Source organism: Chrysemys picta, chromosome 13 (genome assembly GCF_011386835.1).
Source record: "Chrysemys picta bellii isolate R12L10 chromosome 13, ASM1138683v2, whole genome shotgun sequence".
Classification (NCBI taxonomy): Eukaryota; Metazoa; Chordata; order Testudines; family Emydidae; genus Chrysemys; species Chrysemys picta.
In genome coordinates this window covers 48,606,112-48,625,484 of record NC_088803.1, presented here as the reverse complement: position 1 = coordinate 48,625,484, position 19,373 = coordinate 48,606,112, and the positions used below count along the sequence as shown (strand labels likewise).

Below are 19,373 nucleotides of genomic sequence, written 5' to 3'. Positions count from 1 at the left end.
ATCCTCCTCTAGTTTGACTAGTCAAACTAAAACGGGCACAGTGCTGATGGTGAACGGGATACTTGGTTTGGTTTCACAGGGCGCCGTTCTCTTTTCACAATCAATAGTGTAAGTAGCCTTTGGAGCCCTCGTGTATTCAACGCTGGCAGGTTTTAATTGTCATTGGTTCATTAATCTCTGCGCTCCCATTGTTTGATATGTTAATTTTGTTTGGTTTAAATGATACCTACCAGTTCTCCTTTGTCACCTGGCAGGCCATCTGCTCCAGCAGTGCCCTGATAACGAGGCACAACAGTTAACACATGAGAACCTCACCAGTGGGTTTGCAATGGTTATTCACAAACATGGGCTACACTTTCCAAGTGGGATTTACTCTGTCAGGGCCCAGTCCTTTGAGCCCTGAGTACCCTCAACTCCTACTGGGAGCAAAGAGGCTCCAGTGCCTTGTTGCTGTTGCAGTGGGAAAGTTTTCTGACTTTGGAAAATGGATATGGCAAAATTAAGGTACACTCCACAATAGCTGTCCCGCTGCTCTGAATGGCAACCCTGATAGCAGGCAGCCTTCTGCAAGAGCTGGGAGCCCTTTGCGTCCAACTCACTGTGGCAAAAATTTAATTCTAGAGTGACTTGAGCAAGAGCTGGCAAGTGCTGATAAGCACCAGTGCAGCCAGAACAGGTGTCCACACTTAACACTCTTCAGTCCAGGAAGATAGTTCCGTGTTAAGTCTGTTCATTCCTTGTTTAAACCAGGATGTGACCCCAAAGCAGCTGGTTGTAATAATTCAGCTGGAATATATGGGCCTAAAGAGTTAAGGTGTTAACAAGACCCTGTTACGGTTTAACGGTAAAGGTTCGGGGTTTGGTATACAGAGACTGGGCATGGTTAGTAGCACAGCAAACCATTAAACATTATTTTAACCTTTTATTAAAGACACAGAAAAGAAGGAAAAACAATTAAAGCATTTGAAATGTAAAGTATTAAGTACGGCTTTCATTTTAACAATAGATATTAATTTATTCATTTTAGCTGGAGAGCGTTTTTAGATGGGAAAACCCCCCTTGTTTGACGGGTTTTTTAGATGCTATGAAAGATGGTATTAACTGGCCTTTTGGGGGGAAAGAGACGTTTGCTGAAATGGGCTGGAGCTTTCATTGCTGCTGTTGTTAAAGTTTGATCCCGTTTCCTAAGAAAACTAAACCAGACAGACAGACACACACACACGAAAAGAGAAAAGAACAGCAAAGATAGAAAATACAGCTTCCATCTCTGGTGTTTGACTTTCACTTGCAACCTCGCTGCTGGAAAAACAAAGGCCCAGCACACTGTTTTATTAGTCACTTTGAGAACTGGCAAACTTATACCAGCATTGAGCTGTTTAGGGCATTGATTTTAGTTGCCCCTTTCTGGTCACAGGCTTACAGGATTGTTGCAAATTATGCAGTGTTGGCCAGCTACGCCAGACTTTCGTTAGACAAAAGGGAAAAGGAGAGGGATAGGAAAGAGGAGAAAAAGGCAGAGAAGGAAAAGGACACATGGGTGGGGAGGAAAGAGAGAAAAACAAAGTCTCAAATCCCATGTGATATTAGGGACTTAGCTGGAGCTGGTGGAAGTGGCAGTGTTGTTTGGGTTCCGGTTTTTGGCCTAGTTTGGTCAAGACAACTTTTAGGATAGGGATGAAGAAGGTCCAGGGTTCCAGGAGATGGTGGAGGTGGCAGTCAGGATGGTGAAGCTCACTCTAGTAGCCAATTTTTCTCCCCAAATTCTCTTTCTTGAAAGACCCCAAAAGGGAGTGATGGGTGGAATAGTCCATTCCCTCATTATTTTGTCCACTAATTAGGCCTAATTTCTGACACACCAATTGTGGTTCATTGATTTTTGGTCTCACACTGTCCAATTTTCCAAGCATGATTTCAACACAATCCTTGAGGCCTTTTTGTTTGGACTAATTCAGTCTCTCTGTGCTTTTGTACTTTTTCCCATCAACATCTGTTATTAGGTTATTGTAACACCTTATGAACTTACACCCACTTTTCACAGTTAAGCTCACAATTTGGGTAAATTTGTAGGTCCAATTATCACAGCAAGCCTCTGAAATAAAGTGCATGCAAGAGAACTATTCATAAGCCCTTACTTAAAATAAAATCTAAACTTCAACAGTCACAAACTTGGGGTCTACCCAAAATCAGGCCAGGGTGTTTCCAGTGATGTTTGAAACCAGGTGGCTAATTATTAAGTTGCAGCTTTATTTCAGAGTTGGACTCATACGAGGACAAAAGTCTCCCAAGAGCCATTCGGTGAATAGCCCTGTATGGCCATGTTAAGCTACAATATATAATCCCTTTTCCTTTAAACCAACAGATGGCGCTTGTTATTCAGGTAGGAATAGAAACAATATATACAAGAGTTACCCGTTGGTATGTGCAGGGTTTACATGTTTCAGATGCCACTCTGAATGGCACGACAACATGGCTAGGGTATTGCACACAGTTACAGCCGATAATAAACATCATTGTGCTGATGGTACAGATTGGGACTAGATGTCTTTTTCAGATTTAGGCTTCACAGACCCTATTGAACTTACATTGATCCTGCCCTTAGAAAGCAATAAAAGGAGGCTAGGAGGCATAATTGCAATTGATAAACTGTTGTTGGGAGTGCATTCCATTTTCTACAGAGATAAACCACATTCCTCCACTGATCTAAGTTATATATTTCAAGGAAGGTCATCAATTGAAGCAATCCAAACATGAAAGTTTAGAAGCAAAAGTTTATTAAGGGCTAAATGTTCCTTGTCCCTACATAATTAATCATTGGAGGCTTCAGGGGGGCTACCCACGTGAGTGGTCAAGCAAACCCTGCTTGACCACTCACGTGGGTAACCCCCCTGAAGATTATAGGCTGACTTTTGTGAGTTAGGTGAGCAAGATTTGGCCCCAAGCAGTTTACTTGCCACGTACTGTGACTGGAAGACTGAGCGTCTTTATTAAAGATACCTTTATTAAAATAAAATACATTGAGCACACACAAAAATGAATCAGAAGAAAAATGCGTTGGCTGTGTCTGCTGCATAACCTGTTCATTTTAATTGGGAGGAAAGTTGGTAACACTGTTGAATAGCTGTGATCAAGCTACAGTTAAATCATATTAGTTGAATAAAATGGGGAAATAACCAGAAAAGGAAAGACCAACCCTTGGCTCACCTGGTTACCTTTGGGACCAGAAACTCCACCAGAACCCTGTAACAAGAAAAAGGGGGAATGAGCAGGGAACTGTTCTTTTCCCATGCATTCCTAGCACAGTCAGATGCTCACTGGCACAGTGAGGGGTGGGAAAACTAATCCTGTAATTGCCAGCTAAGACAAAGAGGCTAGACGGGGATCAGAACTCATTTGTATTTCTTAGAATCAACAAGAGGTTTTAGCGTTCAGTTTGTTTTGCAGCAATATTCTGCGGTCACTGTGGTTCACATTTCTTTCTTGACAGTTACAGTATACATAAGCCACAAGATGACAGGTCACAATTTCCTTCTCTGAAGTGGCTCTCCCACCTCATCTCCCCCATAACCCATGCAACCTGCCAGCCATTAAAAATAACTCAGTGTTTGAGGGCCCCTCCCCACCTGCCTTCCGTTCATTCTCTGTGGCCGCTAACAGTAAATTGTGGTCATTGTAAGGGTTTTGCTTATGGGATACTCTGTTCATACTGCCAAGTATCAGAGGGGTAGCTGTGTTAGTCTGGATCTGTAAAAAGCAACAAAGAGTCCTGTGGCACCTTATAGACTAACAGACGTGGGTGAACATGCATCCGACGAAGTGGGTATTCACCCACGAAAGCTCATGCTCCAATACGTCTGTTAGTCTATAAGGTGCCACAGGACTCTTTGTTGCTCTGTTCATACTGTCCTTGTTAATTCACTGAACAAAACTAAAATGCCATGTGCATTTAATTCTGTCCATTTACATCAGACTCACCTTCCTCGCTCACCCCTGGGTAAGGTTCCTTTCCCTCCCTTCCCCCAGGCATGTAAAATATTCTTAGATTTTTTATCATCATGGCATAGAGCAGGAGAGTGGATTTTTGTGCCAGGACTAATGAATGTTCTTAACAGTTTTGCAAGGTCTCTATTACTACGTTCATTTTCACAAGGGTTTAGGGTTAGCTGTTCCTGACTTCGGCATCCACAGAGAAGCATAACTTGGGAACTTGCCGGTAAGGGACCCACCTTGTCTGGTATCCACCTTGTCTGGTATTTTAAGTGGCAGGGTCAGATGTCCATAGGAGTAAAAGGTGAACCAAGCAGCTGTAATTTATAAACCTAGGGGTAATTTAGCCAGTCTGAAGAAACATTCCAAGAACAACCATGCCTCTTTAGCATTCAAAAGGAGAATGAAGCAATACATTTGGAGCCCTGGCCTGTGACTTTGGATCCATCTAACACAGCCGCGAGCTAATTCAAGTTCTGAGGACCTTGGTCTTTTCTGCAATGCACTGTCGGATGGGTTCAATTATTGTAGTCTTAGAACAGCAGTTTTATGGCACATTCATCAATTTGGCAATTGGGAAATATGTGATTTTTTTCATAGCTGGTTCTAGAAACTTCCAGCAGAACAACGTGATAGAACAAACACATAGAATTAGCGGGTGTCATTTCATTAAAGTCAAGCCCTGAAGATCAATTAAAAAACTGAATGTTCTATTAAAAAGTTTCCCTATTAAAATAATTCAGAGGTAACAAGCCAGAAGGTAGAAATGAATCTGGGTATTTATAACTTTTTTTTTTTTAAATGAATCAGTGGCAAATGCAATATTATTCCCCAAACCCTGTGACCGGGCTGCTATTTTTTTAACAGTTACTTGTTCTCTGTTCACTCATTTTTAACAGGGCCATAGTTTTAAAGGGATGTGTCATCTCCAAAAATACATTTTTCATTGTGGCGATTCTTGTTTCTACAGTACCCCTGCTGTTGTAGCGTCCAGACGCAGAGCCCCGTGTGACTGAGAAGCATAAATCTCAACACAAGATTCATCCAGGTCTAACACAGAGGCCCATTGTGAAATGCCTGGTGCCCAGGGGTGATTACTTACACAGAGACTTTACCTACAAGCTGAAGTGAAAGAAGCCATGGAACACACGGCTACTGTTCTCCCGCAGGCCGTGGATAACTGACATTCATTTTTGATCTGCTGGCTTCTTTTCAACAAGAATAATTCTATTTAAAGCCAACCACTGAATTTATTTTGAAGTTCTGGCCTTGCGGGGCCCAGGTATGTTCCCGTTTGTAAAGAAAAAAGAAAAGATTTTTTTTTAAAAAGTCCTAATTAAATATTCTAAATAACTAAAATGCAGCTCTCCTGTGAGCATGGAGATCTTGCACTTTGATGAAGTCTGCATATAGAGCAGGTATAGTAAACCCTGTGTCCATTGCAACAAATAGTCCAATCTGGCTGGGATAGGATCTGGAAAATCTTGTTGAAATAAACTATTCAGTCTAGACATAATGGGGCTTCTAGGAATGGAGATGCAGCACTGGAAATGCTGATTAGCTCATGAGTCCCCTCCCCTTTCCAGCTCTAACGCCTATGATTCAGGGTTGGTTGGTTGTTTTTTAACAGTAGATCCGTAAAAGCCTGATTTGTCACGATCATCCTGCTAAGGCAGACATCAGGAAGCATAAAGGAATGATTCAGTTTATTAATCAGTTGAACCTATATATTGAGACATAAGAACTTGGCCTATCCAGGTGGCTCTTTTATCTTAGGTCTGATCTACAGTGGGGAGGAGGGGAAATCGATCTAAGCTACGCAACTTCAGTTACGTGAATAACGTAGCTGAAGTCGACATACTTAGATCTACTGACCGCGGTGTCTTCACTGCGGTGAGTCAACTGCTGATGCTCCCCCGTCGACTCCGCCTGTGTCTGGAGGAGTACCGGAGTCGACGGGAGAGCGCTCGGCAGTCGATTTATTGCGTAGACGCGATAAATCGACTCCTGCTGGATCGATCTCTGCCCGTCGATCCAGCGGGTAATGTAGACAAGCCCCAAGATACTTATATGGCCCCCCATCCCATAGTACATGTGCCACACAATTTTTAATTTATCCTTATGAGGCAGGACAGTGCTATTATCCCCATTTTACAGAAGGGGAATGGAGGCACAGAGAGGGTAAGGGACTTGCCCAAGGTCACACACAGTCTGCGGTGGAGCAGGGAATTGAATCCAGGTTCTGAAGCGTTAGACCTTCTTATTCTCTTATTTATATGAGCTGAATGGTATCGTGTGTTTGATTTTCAGCTACAAAGCCCCTAACTTCGCAGTAGAAGTTTTGCACTTGCAATGAACTGCAATTGCAAATGGTAAAATGTAGCCATCCAATGACATTTTACCCTTGCAAGCCAGCAAGTTAGGTATCTAACCGCTACTGCTTGCACTTGCGATTTGTTGCAGGCCCAGTTATTTATCCGTCTAAAACTGAATGTTCAAAATTAGAGGTAAGGTTCAAAATGAGGCTCTGAAAATTGGAAGGGGCTGTGTTCCATCATCGGTCTGGCAGGGAGCACAAGCTAGTGCAGTTCTGCTGGGTTTACTTTATTGTCACTACCATCATCCGATTTATGGGCAATAGTTGTACCTTTGAAAGATCTGGGGAAAAGCCTGATGAGCAAACAGATTGCTTTGTTGCATAATCGACAATTAGGGAAAAAGGTAGTAAGTGCTAGTACATTAAACCGAGCAGGGACAGGCAGACACTGCTGACAGAGACCCCAATGGTGGGAAATCTGTCATATAGGAAAGTTCTCCTCACGGTCAGAGGGTCCCTTTAAAGGGCCAGGCCATCGCTCTAAGTGGAGGGAACGGGCCGGGGAGGGGGTGAGGGGGGGTAAAGTGAGGGCTGCTCTCATTCAGGCCATCCTCTCAGGAGCAAACAAGAAAAATCAAAATCGGAACAAAACTTTTCAAATGACTTGAACCAAAATGGTTTCCAGATTTTCGGTTCATGAACATTTTCAAGATTTTGACTTTTCACCATGATTTGGAATGGGGACATGGTGTGAGACCCCAGAAGTTTTTTGCAGGACGGCAAAAACCTTTTCTGCCCAGCTCTACTTACCCTGTCACCAAATTCACCACGAATCCCCGTAGGACCGGGGAGTCCAGGTTCCCCACTGGCACCTTTGCGGCCCTATAGGGAAAACAAAGGAAAGATGAGAGTCCTTGCACCTGTTAACGTCCCAAGAGTTCACCAGTCTCAATATCGATTTCCTGAACAAAGTCATTCATTCCAGATTCCCTTTTTCCTTCTTTACTCTCCCAAGTCCCAACCGCTATCCCTGTCCTTCCTCTCCTTCCAGACCCCAGTACGCTCTTCTCCTTCCTCGTGTCCTTGCTTGCTGGCCCCTTCCCCTCTGACGCCATTGACTGAAGGAAGGCATTTTAAAATATATGGAGATATACCTATCTCATAGAACTGGAAGGGACCCTGAAAGGTCATCGAGTCCAGTCCCCTGCCTTCACTTGCAGGGACCAAGTATTGATTTTGCCTCAGATCCCTAAGTGGCCCCCTCAAGGACTGAACTCACAACCCTGGGTTTAGCAGGTCAATGCTCAAACCACTGAGCTATCCCTCCCTCCTTTGAGGTACTCCAGCCCAATCTCTTGCAGATCATCAATGGCATTAGCATAGGTTGCTTAGCGGCCACAATAAGGGCATCTGGGTGCACCAAGAGAACCAAATTTGGGAGTCAGGAAGCAATGGAGCTTCAGTACGACGAGTCGCCATGGGCCCCGGATGATAGAGCCCTTACTGCTGTGTGTGGTCAGTACACTGAGAACTGTATGAAAACCTGCCGATCTTTTCATTCAAAGCAGCTTCATAAAAACACCCATGTAAGGCTGGCCTGATGGCTTCTTGATGACATTTGCAGAGCTGTGTGAAAGGTTTGAGTCTGAGCTCTCCCTGACAACCGAGGCTGCAGATAAGGGAGCGCTTGATGATGCTCCAGAGTGGGGTGTCTGGACAATTCAGGTGTTTTGCTGCTCAGGCGCCGTGCGGAATCCTAGGTCGGGTCTACGCTTGGAAGGCTTTGCCGACACATATAGCAGCAAAGCACTCCGACTGGGGAATGCAGCTTACAGTGGCAAAACTGCACTTTGGCCAGCATAGCTATCCAGCCCCACCCAGAGTGAAGTAAGTTATACTGGCAAAAGCACGGTTCTGCCGGTATAACTGCGTCTCCACTTGGGGCTTTTGCTGGCACAGCTCTGTTGATCTGGGACCCCAGCTCATCACCAACGTTACTCTGCTGGGACAAGTTTGTAGTGTGGACCTGGCCCTAGCCACTTTTTGCCTGGAGAGGGGAAAGTAGCTGCAATCTTGGGAGTGCGGGTGACGGGATTAAAGGAGGGGTCCCCAGGACTAGCACAGGGGACACTCAAGACAAGTGGGTTGGGAATATCCCGGTGAAGAAGGATATAAAACGATCAGATCTAAAAGACTTCCTCTGCTTTTGTGAAACAAAGACAGTGTTTGTTCTTGCAGTGGATATAGTAGTATTTTGGCTACTACTCTTCCCTTGCTCCCCCTTTCACTGTGTTATATTAAAGAAAGCATTAAGTATGTTCTGATTAATTGAAATCCAGGCCCTCCAATAATTTGTCACTATCACCCAAGCTTCTTTGCCAGAAGTTTGCATGGACACCAAACGATTATAACCTGGTGGCTACTAAATGACCCAAATTTCTAGCTTACTGACCTGAAAGCCTCTTACGCCTGGGGCTCCCAAGGGGCCTTGAAGACCAAGTGCGCCCTGAGAAAGAGAAGAATAAGCATCATTAAGAAAGATCATTCACAACCAATTGAGTCATGAACACAATTGAATTGCCTTCATTGTAACAACAAAAAGCAGGCAGTCCTGCGGTATAGAAGTTTTCCTAATTGCCATGCTGATGGATGGCCATTATAAGGCAACTCGCTGTTTACTGAACTTTATTCTTATGATTACCATTAACAATAACGATTATTTCTGTTTTACTCAATGCTTCGATTCATTTGGTTCTTATGACTGCAAGGGCCTAAGTGACCCTGGCTAGAGACAGGCACAGTGGGACACATGCTGTGTAAACTTCTCCTAGACACACAGCCCTGAGAATATGTCAGGTCAGACCTGCCACTCCAGTTCTGAATGGATACAGTTAATTGGCCCGATTCAGCAAGGGAGAGAAGCAGGTGTCTAATTTTAAGCACATGACTAATCCCACTGAAGTCAATGGGTGCTTCCTGACCGTGACCCGCTAAATGGTGCTTTTGTGACGGATACACCTGATCATCCTCTTGAGATTTCCGGGTTAATATGGGGCAGACTGTCAAATAAGTGGCCAAGGCTTTTTACATCCTAACAGGATCTTTCTGAGATATCATTCTAAGTTGCAGGAACTGAAAACACAAGACAATCCCTTTGCACCTTTTCCAATTCACAGATCATTTTGTTCTTAGTAGGTTGACACATATGCCTGCTGGGAAAGAGGTTTTTGGGGGGAGGGGGAGGAACGGTAGATGGAGTGCCAAGCAACTCTAGTACTAACTATATATCACATATTTAATTGCATACAGGTTAAGCTAATTAATTCACTGAACCGTTTTCCAACTCTTACTGAACTGTCAGATGAAGTTAGGAAGAAAACTGGTAATTAAAGGAACAGACTGTGGGGGCTGGCAAATTGAAAACCTGGGGCCTGATTTCCAGAGGAGTTGAGCGTCCACCACTACAAATGAAGCAAATAGGAGCTGCAAGCATGCAGCCCCTCTGGAAGTCAGGAACTTGGGTGTCCAGCCTGCCCCCTTGAAATACACATATGCAAATACAAAAGCATGATACCGTGCATGCCTTGGGACAGTCAAAACTGGCAATCACATCCATTGCAGTTTGTGCAGGCGCATTTTGCACCAGCAACTTAGGTCAGGCGTTCTGAAAATGCAGCCTTTTGTGTTTTCTGTTATTCCAGCTAAAAACATTTCTGATAGAAAATTGACAGCTGCGTACAAGAGGCTACGCTGTATTCTACTGAGAAAATAAAACACACAAATGATGTTGGGTCAAATTTCGAAAGTGACTCAATGACTTAGGAGCCTAAAGACTAAACAATGTCACTTTTGAAAATGGGATTCAGGCACCAAGGTCACTGGGTACAACTTTCTCAAGACCTAAGTCACTTAGGAGCCAAAATCCCATTGTAAAATTAAGGGGACTTATGTGCTTCTGAAGATTTTACCCCTTGTTTGCAGCTTTGGAAAGATACAGAGAACTAGTTATATTCGTGGTCAGAACCCAGCATGTTTTTTTGCCCCAGGCACATATGATATTATACAAGTCACGATTGCACACTAGTGTTAAATCAATACAAACTTAATTGACGTCACAGGCACTCTGGAGTAAAGCCACTGTCAGGGAGATCAAAGTCAGACCTTAGTTCAGTGAAGTCCCTTTAAGCGTATGAGCAGTTCCATGTCAGTACGCTATGTAAAAACGGCACCATTTTATTCAGTAAGATCCGAAGTCAATGGGACTCACGTGCTTAGGGTGACCATATGTCCTGTTTTGGCCGGGACAGTCCCTTTTTTAAGCCCTGTCCCAGCCGTCCCCACTTTTTTCCCCAAAAGGAGACATTTGTTCCGTTTGCTCTTGCTGACTTGATCAATTGGCAAGAGCAAATAGGACAAATGCCCACTGTTGTCAAAAAAGTGGGGTGCGGTACAGAGGGGGCGATTGGAGATGCCAGTCCCCCATGTGGGGGGGGTAGGGTTGGATGTGGGGGGGAAAGCAGCATTCCAGCCTGCTCCTCCCACCCAGGTTTCCAGCGATCAGGCTTCCAGAGACCAGGCAACAGCCTCCTGGGTTCCAGCAACTGGCAACAGCATGCGGGGGGAGGGGGCAAGGGTGGGGGCAGGGGTGCGGGCGGTCCTTGGGCAAGTGTCTGGGGGTGTCCTGTTTTCTCTTTGGGAAATATGGTCACCCTACACATGCCTAAAGCTGGGCACATGCTTAAGTACCTTCCAGCATCAGGGCCCCGAAGAATAGAATTTCACATTGGCTATTAATTCTCTCTCATTTAAACAGTCTAACTTTTCTTTTTGAGTAATGATTTCCCAATGTAGGTGCAGTGTATTTATCAGAAGAATACAAATAGCAAGATAAACTGCTACGAAAAGAAGCATTTGATTCACCGTTAAACCTCTCTTGCCATTATGCAATTGAAGCAAAGAGAGGAAAGTTTATGTCGTAGGTGAAATTCTGCCACGAAAGTGACTGTTTGAAAATGGCATTGTGAGGTTCCACACACATTATCTCTCAGTGACGCTATATAAGATTCACTCCGTTTACAAGTTAAAAAAGAAAAAGCCTGTTTTTCTAGTTGCCAGGCCTATAAACTCACTCTGGAATCTAAATGTCCAGTTGGGGTCTTTCTGGTTTGTGCCTCATTAGCAGAATCTCCATTTCTGAGAGTCAGATTAAAATCTAGATCAGTCTCCCACACCTGTGCTCACTCTGCATGGCTCCCCGGCCTTAATTTTTTAGAGGAAGAAGACATGATCTAGATCAGTGTTTCTCAAACTGGGGTCGCCACTTGTGCAGGGAAAGCCCCTGGCGGGCCGGGCCGGTTTGTTTACCTGCCCCATCCGCAGGTCTGGCCGATCGCGGCTCCCACTGGCTGCGGTTCGCCACTCCGGGCCAATGGGGGCTGCGGGAAGCGGTGGCCAGTAAGTCCCTCCGCCTGTGCCGCTTCCAGCAGCTCCCATTGGACCGGAGCAGCGAACCGCAGCCAGTGGGAGCTGCGATCAGCCGGACCTGCAAACGGGGCAGGTAAACAAACTGGCCCGGCCCGCCAGAGGCTTTCCCTACACAAGTGGTGACCCCAGTTTGAGAAACACTGATCTAGAATAAACCCATTCAGCAGATCTAATTAAGTAAAATAGTGCCATTTTTATACAGCCACTCCACTGACTATAATGACACTTTCATGGCTCATTTTTTCTTTCTGCTTTCATTTTCTCATTTTACTTTGGAACTGTCTTACTGACACCTCTACTAGAGTTTTCTGCAAGATGCTTTACCAAATAAAGCTGCATGGTATTGAAAATGACTGTTAAGTGGCAATTCTTTTAAATAGTCTAAGCCAGATCCTAATCTCCACTGAAGTCAGTGGAGTTACACTGGAGTCACACAGGTATAAGTAAAGCCTTGTCTATATTTGAAAAATGAACAGGTTTAACCAAACCAATGTAGTTAAACTGGTACAAACCCCTAATGTAGACTCACTTACACCAGTTTAACCCTTTCTCATATAAATTTTGCACAAGTCACTTACTGACACAAGTTAGTAGAAATAAGCATGGGTTAAGCTGATGTTAGTGTACCTGACTTAGCGGTTTGTACCAGTCTAACTTGATGTAGTTAAACCAGGGGACTTTTCTTGTATAGATGAGGCCTGAGATGAGAATCTGGCCCTTTTCCTTTCCCAGTACATTCCCGTTTTTTTTTTTCTTTTCCAACCAAATATCTTTTCCCCCCCCCCCCGCCCAATTTTACTTTGAAATTTGAGGACATAAATAATTTTTGCATCTCTAAGGTTTAATTTCCCTTTTCTTGGAAGTTTAAAGAGCGAGCTGTTCAGAACAATAACTTATTAAACTGCTCAATTTCTGCCCAAGTGGCACATACAAAAAATCATCTTAGATTTCCTGTAGGCTTCCTGATTTCAAAAATACTTAAACAAGATCAAACCCCCCCTGTAAGTTCAGGCCCAGCCACAACAGTAGCACTTGTTGGTATAATAGGAAAATAAATGGTGTCCTGGAATTTTTAATATTGTGAACGAAGCCAGTTCTTTATCTTACACCATTCTGCAGGAACCCAATGGGCAGAAATGCAATTATTTGTAGACTCTTCCTTCATTACAGCGCTCATAGCTCTTTATTCTCTGTGCTCTGTGACAATGCTGAGAACGGGTATGAAGCATCCTGTTTTGGACCCAAGACTGGATGAGATGCTTCAAACCAGAAATTCTTTACAATTTACAGGTGAGGGGAAAAACCCAAGCGATTAGAGCTGGGCAAAACCCACTGTTTCATTTCACACAAACGCTTCCTTTTCAAAATCCCCACAGGTTTGTGCTGTCTCAGTGTCCCAAAATGAAATATCCTCGAAAGCCTCAAACGTGACCTTCTTTTGCATCAAATTGTGCGGTCATGAGTTTTGTGTGATTTTAATGCAAACCATAAACGGGCACAACTTTGCACAAAACAGTGCAATGGGCTCCCTGCAGGTTTGCAAACCTTTCAACACACCTCTTCCAAGTTTCAAGACTGTAATTAACCTAGGTGAGTTGTATGATTTCAAATTTTGTTGTAAACATTTTCTACAGCTATGAGATATGATAATGGGCTCTTTAAATCTAGCAGACAACGGCCCAATGGCTGGAAGTTGAAGGTAGACAAGTTCAGAATAGGAACACAGCATACATTTTTAACAGTGAGGGTCATTAACTGTGGGGAAAATTTACCAAGGTCTGTGGTGGATTCTCCATCACTGGCAATTTTAAAATAAAGATTGGATGTTTTTCTAACAGATCTGCTCTAGTTCAAATGGGAATTATTTTGGGGCCGTTCTCTGGCCTGCGTTACGCAGGAGGTCAGACTAGATGATCCCTGTGGTCCCTTCTGGCCTTAGTATCTCTGAATGACACCTAAAAGGGACGGCTTTCACGTTTAGAGTGCTGGAGGCCGGGCATTCCAGAATAACCCTTATTATACCAAATCAAGGAGGTGCTGATTGTCCAAGCTGCCATCATGTAAGAGCACCAGCCACATGAATCACATGGGACAAATTCTCCTCTCCGCCACCTCAATGTAAATGTGGAATAAGCACGGTGACTTCAGTTTGGTTACTCCACATTTACACTGGGGTAAAAGAGAGGAGACCTTGGCCCATTTACTTTGGGCTAAAGTCTCTGCTGGTGTAAATCCACAGACGTTACGCCAGTAGAGGATGGAACCTTTTATTTTAGCTTGATGGTGGCTCTGAAGATTGATAACAGAGCTGTGTTTTAACTGCAGAAAGGTTATACTTGAAGAAGCAATGTTCTACTTACAGATGATCCTCTAGGTCCGGGCTCACCTCTCTCACCAGGGATACCGGCATCACCCTATCAACAATATCAAAACGTCATCGGTGCTGTTCTTCAAGCGGGATCTCCACCCTTCCCAACCCACTGTAAAACCATTACACAAATATATCATTCATGTCTCACATCACTGTCAGTTCATGGGTATCAGCTAGTTAATAAATTATAACAACAATACCTAGCTCTTATATAGCACTTGTCATTCATAGATCTCAAACTGCTTTACAGAGGAAGTCAGTATCATTAGCCCCATTTTACAGAATGGGAAACTGAGGCAGAGAGCAGTGAAGTGACTTGCTCCAGGTCACCCAGCAGGCCAATGGCAGAGCCAAGAATAGAACCCGGGTTTCCTGAGTCCCAGTCCAGTGTATTATCCTCTAGGGCACACCGCCTCCCTAAACTGCTTGGTTGACCCCACTGCAGCAGGGTAAGTGGTATTTGAGTTTCTAATGAACTGACATGTGACTTACGTCCCACATTCCACTCCCCAGATAAGATCACACATAATGTTTCTACATCCACAAGTGAAGGACTGTTTTGTCAGCCCGCATTACCACACTGTGTACCTATACTTTTTATATATCTTTGTATAAAAACCATATATACATATATATGCACGTGTGAGAGAGAGAAGTTCATATCACTTATTACGGATATGCCAAGTTCAATTGTGCCAGAGAAGCAGCACATGAGCTCAAGCTTAGTGATGGAATTTAAGAGGCACTGAACAGAGTTCGTGATATATGTAAGATGTGGAGATACCTACAGGGATACCGGGCTCTCCCGATGGACCTGCCTCTCCCATCTCTCCAGGACTACCCTGTAGTGGGGAAAACAAACAGTCAATTGGACGGAACTTCATAGTCACTTCTGTAACTTCTCTACCAACCAGCTGGAAGGAAAAGGATGAAATTAAAGTCTTGCTGGGGAAATGAGATAACAAAACGTGCTAAAAGACAGCAATAAAACTCCAAGAAGAGAAGAATTCTTATAATATATAAAACTATAGGATAGTTATGCTACAGTGTACATGCTGGGACTTCCAAAATATTATGGAACACCATAAGTGGGAGGAATTTCCTCCTGACCTCAGCCAGTGATCAGTGTACACCCTGAAGCATGAGGATTAGTAGCCTTTGTATACAGTACATAATAATGAGGCTGATGCTAGATAGAAGATTGAAAGGGAGGGAAAGTCGGAACAAATACACTTTAATGAGTAATTTTATGAGTTGCCTCAATCTGTTTCAGATTTTCTTTCATCAAACATTGCTGAGAGCCAGCCTGGTGTCTCAAAGTGTAGGAATGAAATGCATTGTTGTAAAGATTCCTTGTAGCTTATCTTGAAGGGGACTGTTGATGCAGATTTACTGAGTGCGCCATTTTACACATATTGTGTGGCAGCCATGTCAAGTCTCGTGACTTCAGGGCGAAAGTTTGGCAGCAGAGAGGCAAATTCCAAAATTCTGCCACTGGGAGGGTTATCAGAGGTCCGTTGGTGGTCTTTGGAATTGAAACAGACTGTCTAAAGAAACTTGAGGGATCTTCCCACGACTAAACCCCCTGCACTGGATATTTACTCATTGGAGACTGGACTGCGCATTTTATACTTTTGCATTTCAATTTCCCGAAATACCCATCAAAGTGAGATCTTCAAAAATCCTTTTGAGAAACACCTGAGAAGGTACAATGTGCACAGTGAGCAGAATATCCACATTGTGTCACCTCAACAGGTGACTCAAGCAGGTCAGTTTTAAAAAGAAATGCAGGCCCTGATCCCCAAGGACGCAATCCTGTAAATATTTATGCACATGTTCAGTCCTTTAAGTTCAGTGAGACCATTCTGGGGCTCAAAATTAAGCGCGTGTGTAAGTGTTGCCAGATTGGGCCTAAAACTGCAGTGCACTAAGATGACACACACAATAGTTTCCCAGTGAAAACTCATCCTTCACTTACTAGTTCACCCTTTGGACCCTTGTGACCTGGTCTTCCTGGTAGCCCCTGAAAAAAAAAAATCACAATAACAGAAATTGTGCAGTTTGTAGAAAGTAACATTTACTGTCTGATTAAACATATATGGGCATTTAGAATCACAGGACATATGTTTCTATTAGAGACATTTTTCCATGTGAAAATAATGGGAGAAATTACCATCTAGTTCATTATCCAGAGTGCTACCCATACACTTCCCACTGACGATAATGGGAAAGAAAGGCGAACGTGAAAAATACAATAATAATAATAGTAGTTTGTACTTATATAGCACCTTTCATTCAACAATACTCAACAAGCTTTACAAAGCAGGGGAGGGGTACATATTTTGATCCCCATTTTACTGATGAAGAAATTGGAGACCAGAGATGTTAAATAATTTGGCCAACAATGTCTTAGAGTAAGTCAGCGTTAGGAATACTGTAGACTCTGGTCTCCTGACTTCCAAGCCTTAGCCCCTTAGGCTAAGGGATAAATGTCATTATGATGCTAACATTTTTCCTCTTTGTTTTCTTTCTGAAATATTAGGGGACACACTAACACCATGGTGACTTGCCTAGGGTTTCAGCCACTCCATTGTGGTGGCACTGGGGCAGGAGGTGTGCCATTTTCAATTGAGTCACTTCACACTGACACAGCTGTGACTGACACGAGAATCTGGAGTGTTACTAGTTGATTATCGCCAACTGCAGGGGACAGAATCACTTTATCTTCTCCTAAAGCCCCAACAAAGTCTTTTGGCTGCAACTGGATTGGATCAGATCATTTCTCTTTAACCATGTTTCTATCTGTATTGCCATGGTTGACTGTGCGAATATCCCAGATTGTTTCCAGTCTGTCTAATATACTGTGCACAGACATCTGGCATTCAAACGTTGCACCATGAGAAGAGAGTCTTATTCATGGGCTTAAAGGTTTGAGAGACACGGTGAGACAAAAAGTTAGATTTTGAAAGACATCTAGGCACCTCCCAGTGTGAATTAGATGCCTCAGTGCCTTCCAAAATCTGGCCCAAGATGAGAAATAGCTGTTCTTGTGTCCTCCATCTCAGTCAAATGACAGAGAAGTATCACTCCTGCATTTGGGCAAGATGTTCCAACCCCTTTATGGCAACAATACTGTGATACTCACAGGAAGTCCATTTGGCCCCTTCTCTCCAGGAGGACCGAAGCGGGCAGCGTCACCCTGTAAACAGTGATAGGTTAAGATGGACAATTGACTGATCTGATGCTATTCACATTACTCAGGGGTGACTCTTCCGCAAACAGACATTTTCCAGGCAGGCTTTATTTCCCATCCACCCAATATTTGTAGAATCCAGAATCACTTATAATCTTGTGACTTTAGAAAAGCCCCTTTGGATGAATTAATCCCGTTTATACCCTCTTGGAAAATCTGTGCTCATTTTTATTATTATACCACACAGTGAGTCGCTAAACATTCCAACATTTAAGTTCAATGTTCAAAGTAGGACATTTTGGATCGGATTCTCCGTTCACAAGCCAGCTTCAAGCCAGTGCATCCCCACTGATTTCAGTGAGTTACTCCTGATTTACATGGCTGTTCACGAGATCAGAATCACGCCTTAAACTTTTATAGAGCCTAATAATGTTCTAAGTCACACTGGCATAAATAAAGAAAAAAACTCCCCTGAAATCAATAAAGTTACATTGATGCAAAGTGAGTGTAAGTGAGAGCAGAATCAGGCCTCTGCGTACATTCCTGGACAAAGATTCTAAGGGGAGTGCACCTGTCAAAATTCACCTGTTGTGTCTGCAAAAACCACATGCAGGCACAAATTGGCATCTGAAGGTGCAAAATGGGTAACTGCAATGCCTGTGTGCACACAAAGGATGAGATTCCAAAAGCACCTAGAGGAAGTAGGCACCCAACTCCCATTGACTGTTTTAGGTGTTTTTGAAAACCCTACCCACAGCTTCTAATTTCTCACTTGTGAAGGCTGTCGCTTTTCCCCAGGACCAATAGGTGTATTTCCATGAGATCACCTGCCAAGGTCTCCTTCAGAAATCGGAACCTCACAGTTACATCTCTAACCCTCTGGCACTTAACAGCACTTTCCTTGTAAGTGATGAGAACAAAAGGATGTCTCCACCAACAGCCCTGAAAGGACATTAACCTTTTATTGTAAAGAGACCCTTATACTGCAAGTTTCACCACAAATAAGTGGCTTTAGAATTAGTGATTGTGTAATAAGGATCTGTCACTTAACCCTGGTAATACCAGCTAATTCTGTTCATTATGTCACATAATCTTTGGGTTTAATTTCTTGTTGGCATTTCCCCAGGGTGATCAGTGTGAACTATCTTCCTCTTCTGCCTGAGTGACACTACAGGAAATCTTTCTCTTGAGCCAAAGTCTTTCAAGCATTGCTTTTTCTCCAGGAAAGCCTATACCCGGGTACGGTGGATGACAGCAATTGAAATCTTTCTGTGTGGTGTTGAAATAGGATTTTACAAACCTTCTCACCATCGAGTCCAGGTGTTCCATCTCGTCCATCTTTGCCCGGCATGCCCTGAATAAGCGCACAATGCAGAATAAGATTGTGACACAGACACCATTGATTGCCAAGTCTCATGCAAAGATTCAGAAACATATAAGGATCAATCAGTCCTTTAGTGTTGAATTATAAAGTCCCCCAAAAGTATTAGGCTATGTCTACACTACTGCCAGATCGACACTCTGGCAATCGATGCACCAGGGGTTGATTTAGCGGGTCTATTGAAGACCCACTAAATCGATGGCAGAGCGCTCTCCGGTTGACCCCAGTACTCCACCCGGAATGAGAAGAGTAAGGTAAGTCGACGGGAGACAGCGCGGCGTAGACACCGCAGTAAGTCGACCTAAGCTACATGGACTGCGTAACTTAGGTTGACTTACCGCGGAAATGTAGACATAGCCTTAATGAGCAATAATTCCAATGACTCCACCACTGGTTATAGGTTTCACTAACTCTGGATATGATGTTGCAGATCATCTATTCTTAACCACAATATAAATTCTAGAGCATAAAAATACAGCCCAGATTCTAATTTCAGAGAATACAGCACTAACAAATTCCACAAACACATACACTTCAGTTACCCAATGTCATCATTACCGTCCAATATATTTTAAATTTTAAGCCGGAACCAGTAAGTGATTTGATAATATTAAATTTCAGGGTTACACTTTCAAATGCATCC

At 43.5% G+C, this 19,373-nt stretch overlaps 1 protein-coding gene across 1 annotated transcript in view; it reads right to left on the bottom strand.

The window, feature by feature from the left end:
• COL9A3 (collagen type IX alpha 3 chain) overlaps positions 1-19,373 on the bottom strand; it is a 68,678-nt gene that overhangs the window by 11,495 nt on the left and 37,810 nt on the right. The window contains exons 18-26 of the mRNA XM_005302894.5: positions 18,650-18,703; positions 17,302-17,355; positions 16,135-16,179; positions 14,945-14,998; positions 14,146-14,199; positions 8,754-8,807; positions 7,112-7,183; positions 3,202-3,237; positions 231-275 (exon numbers count right to left, since the gene is read on the bottom strand). Coding sequence (XP_005302951.1) covers positions 231-275; positions 3,202-3,237; positions 7,112-7,183; positions 8,754-8,807; positions 14,146-14,199; positions 14,945-14,998; positions 16,135-16,179; positions 17,302-17,355; positions 18,650-18,703 — 468 coding nt within the window. The remainder of the gene's footprint in view (positions 1-230; positions 276-3,201; positions 3,238-7,111; positions 7,184-8,753; positions 8,808-14,145; positions 14,200-14,944; positions 14,999-16,134; positions 16,180-17,301; positions 17,356-18,649; positions 18,704-19,373) is intronic.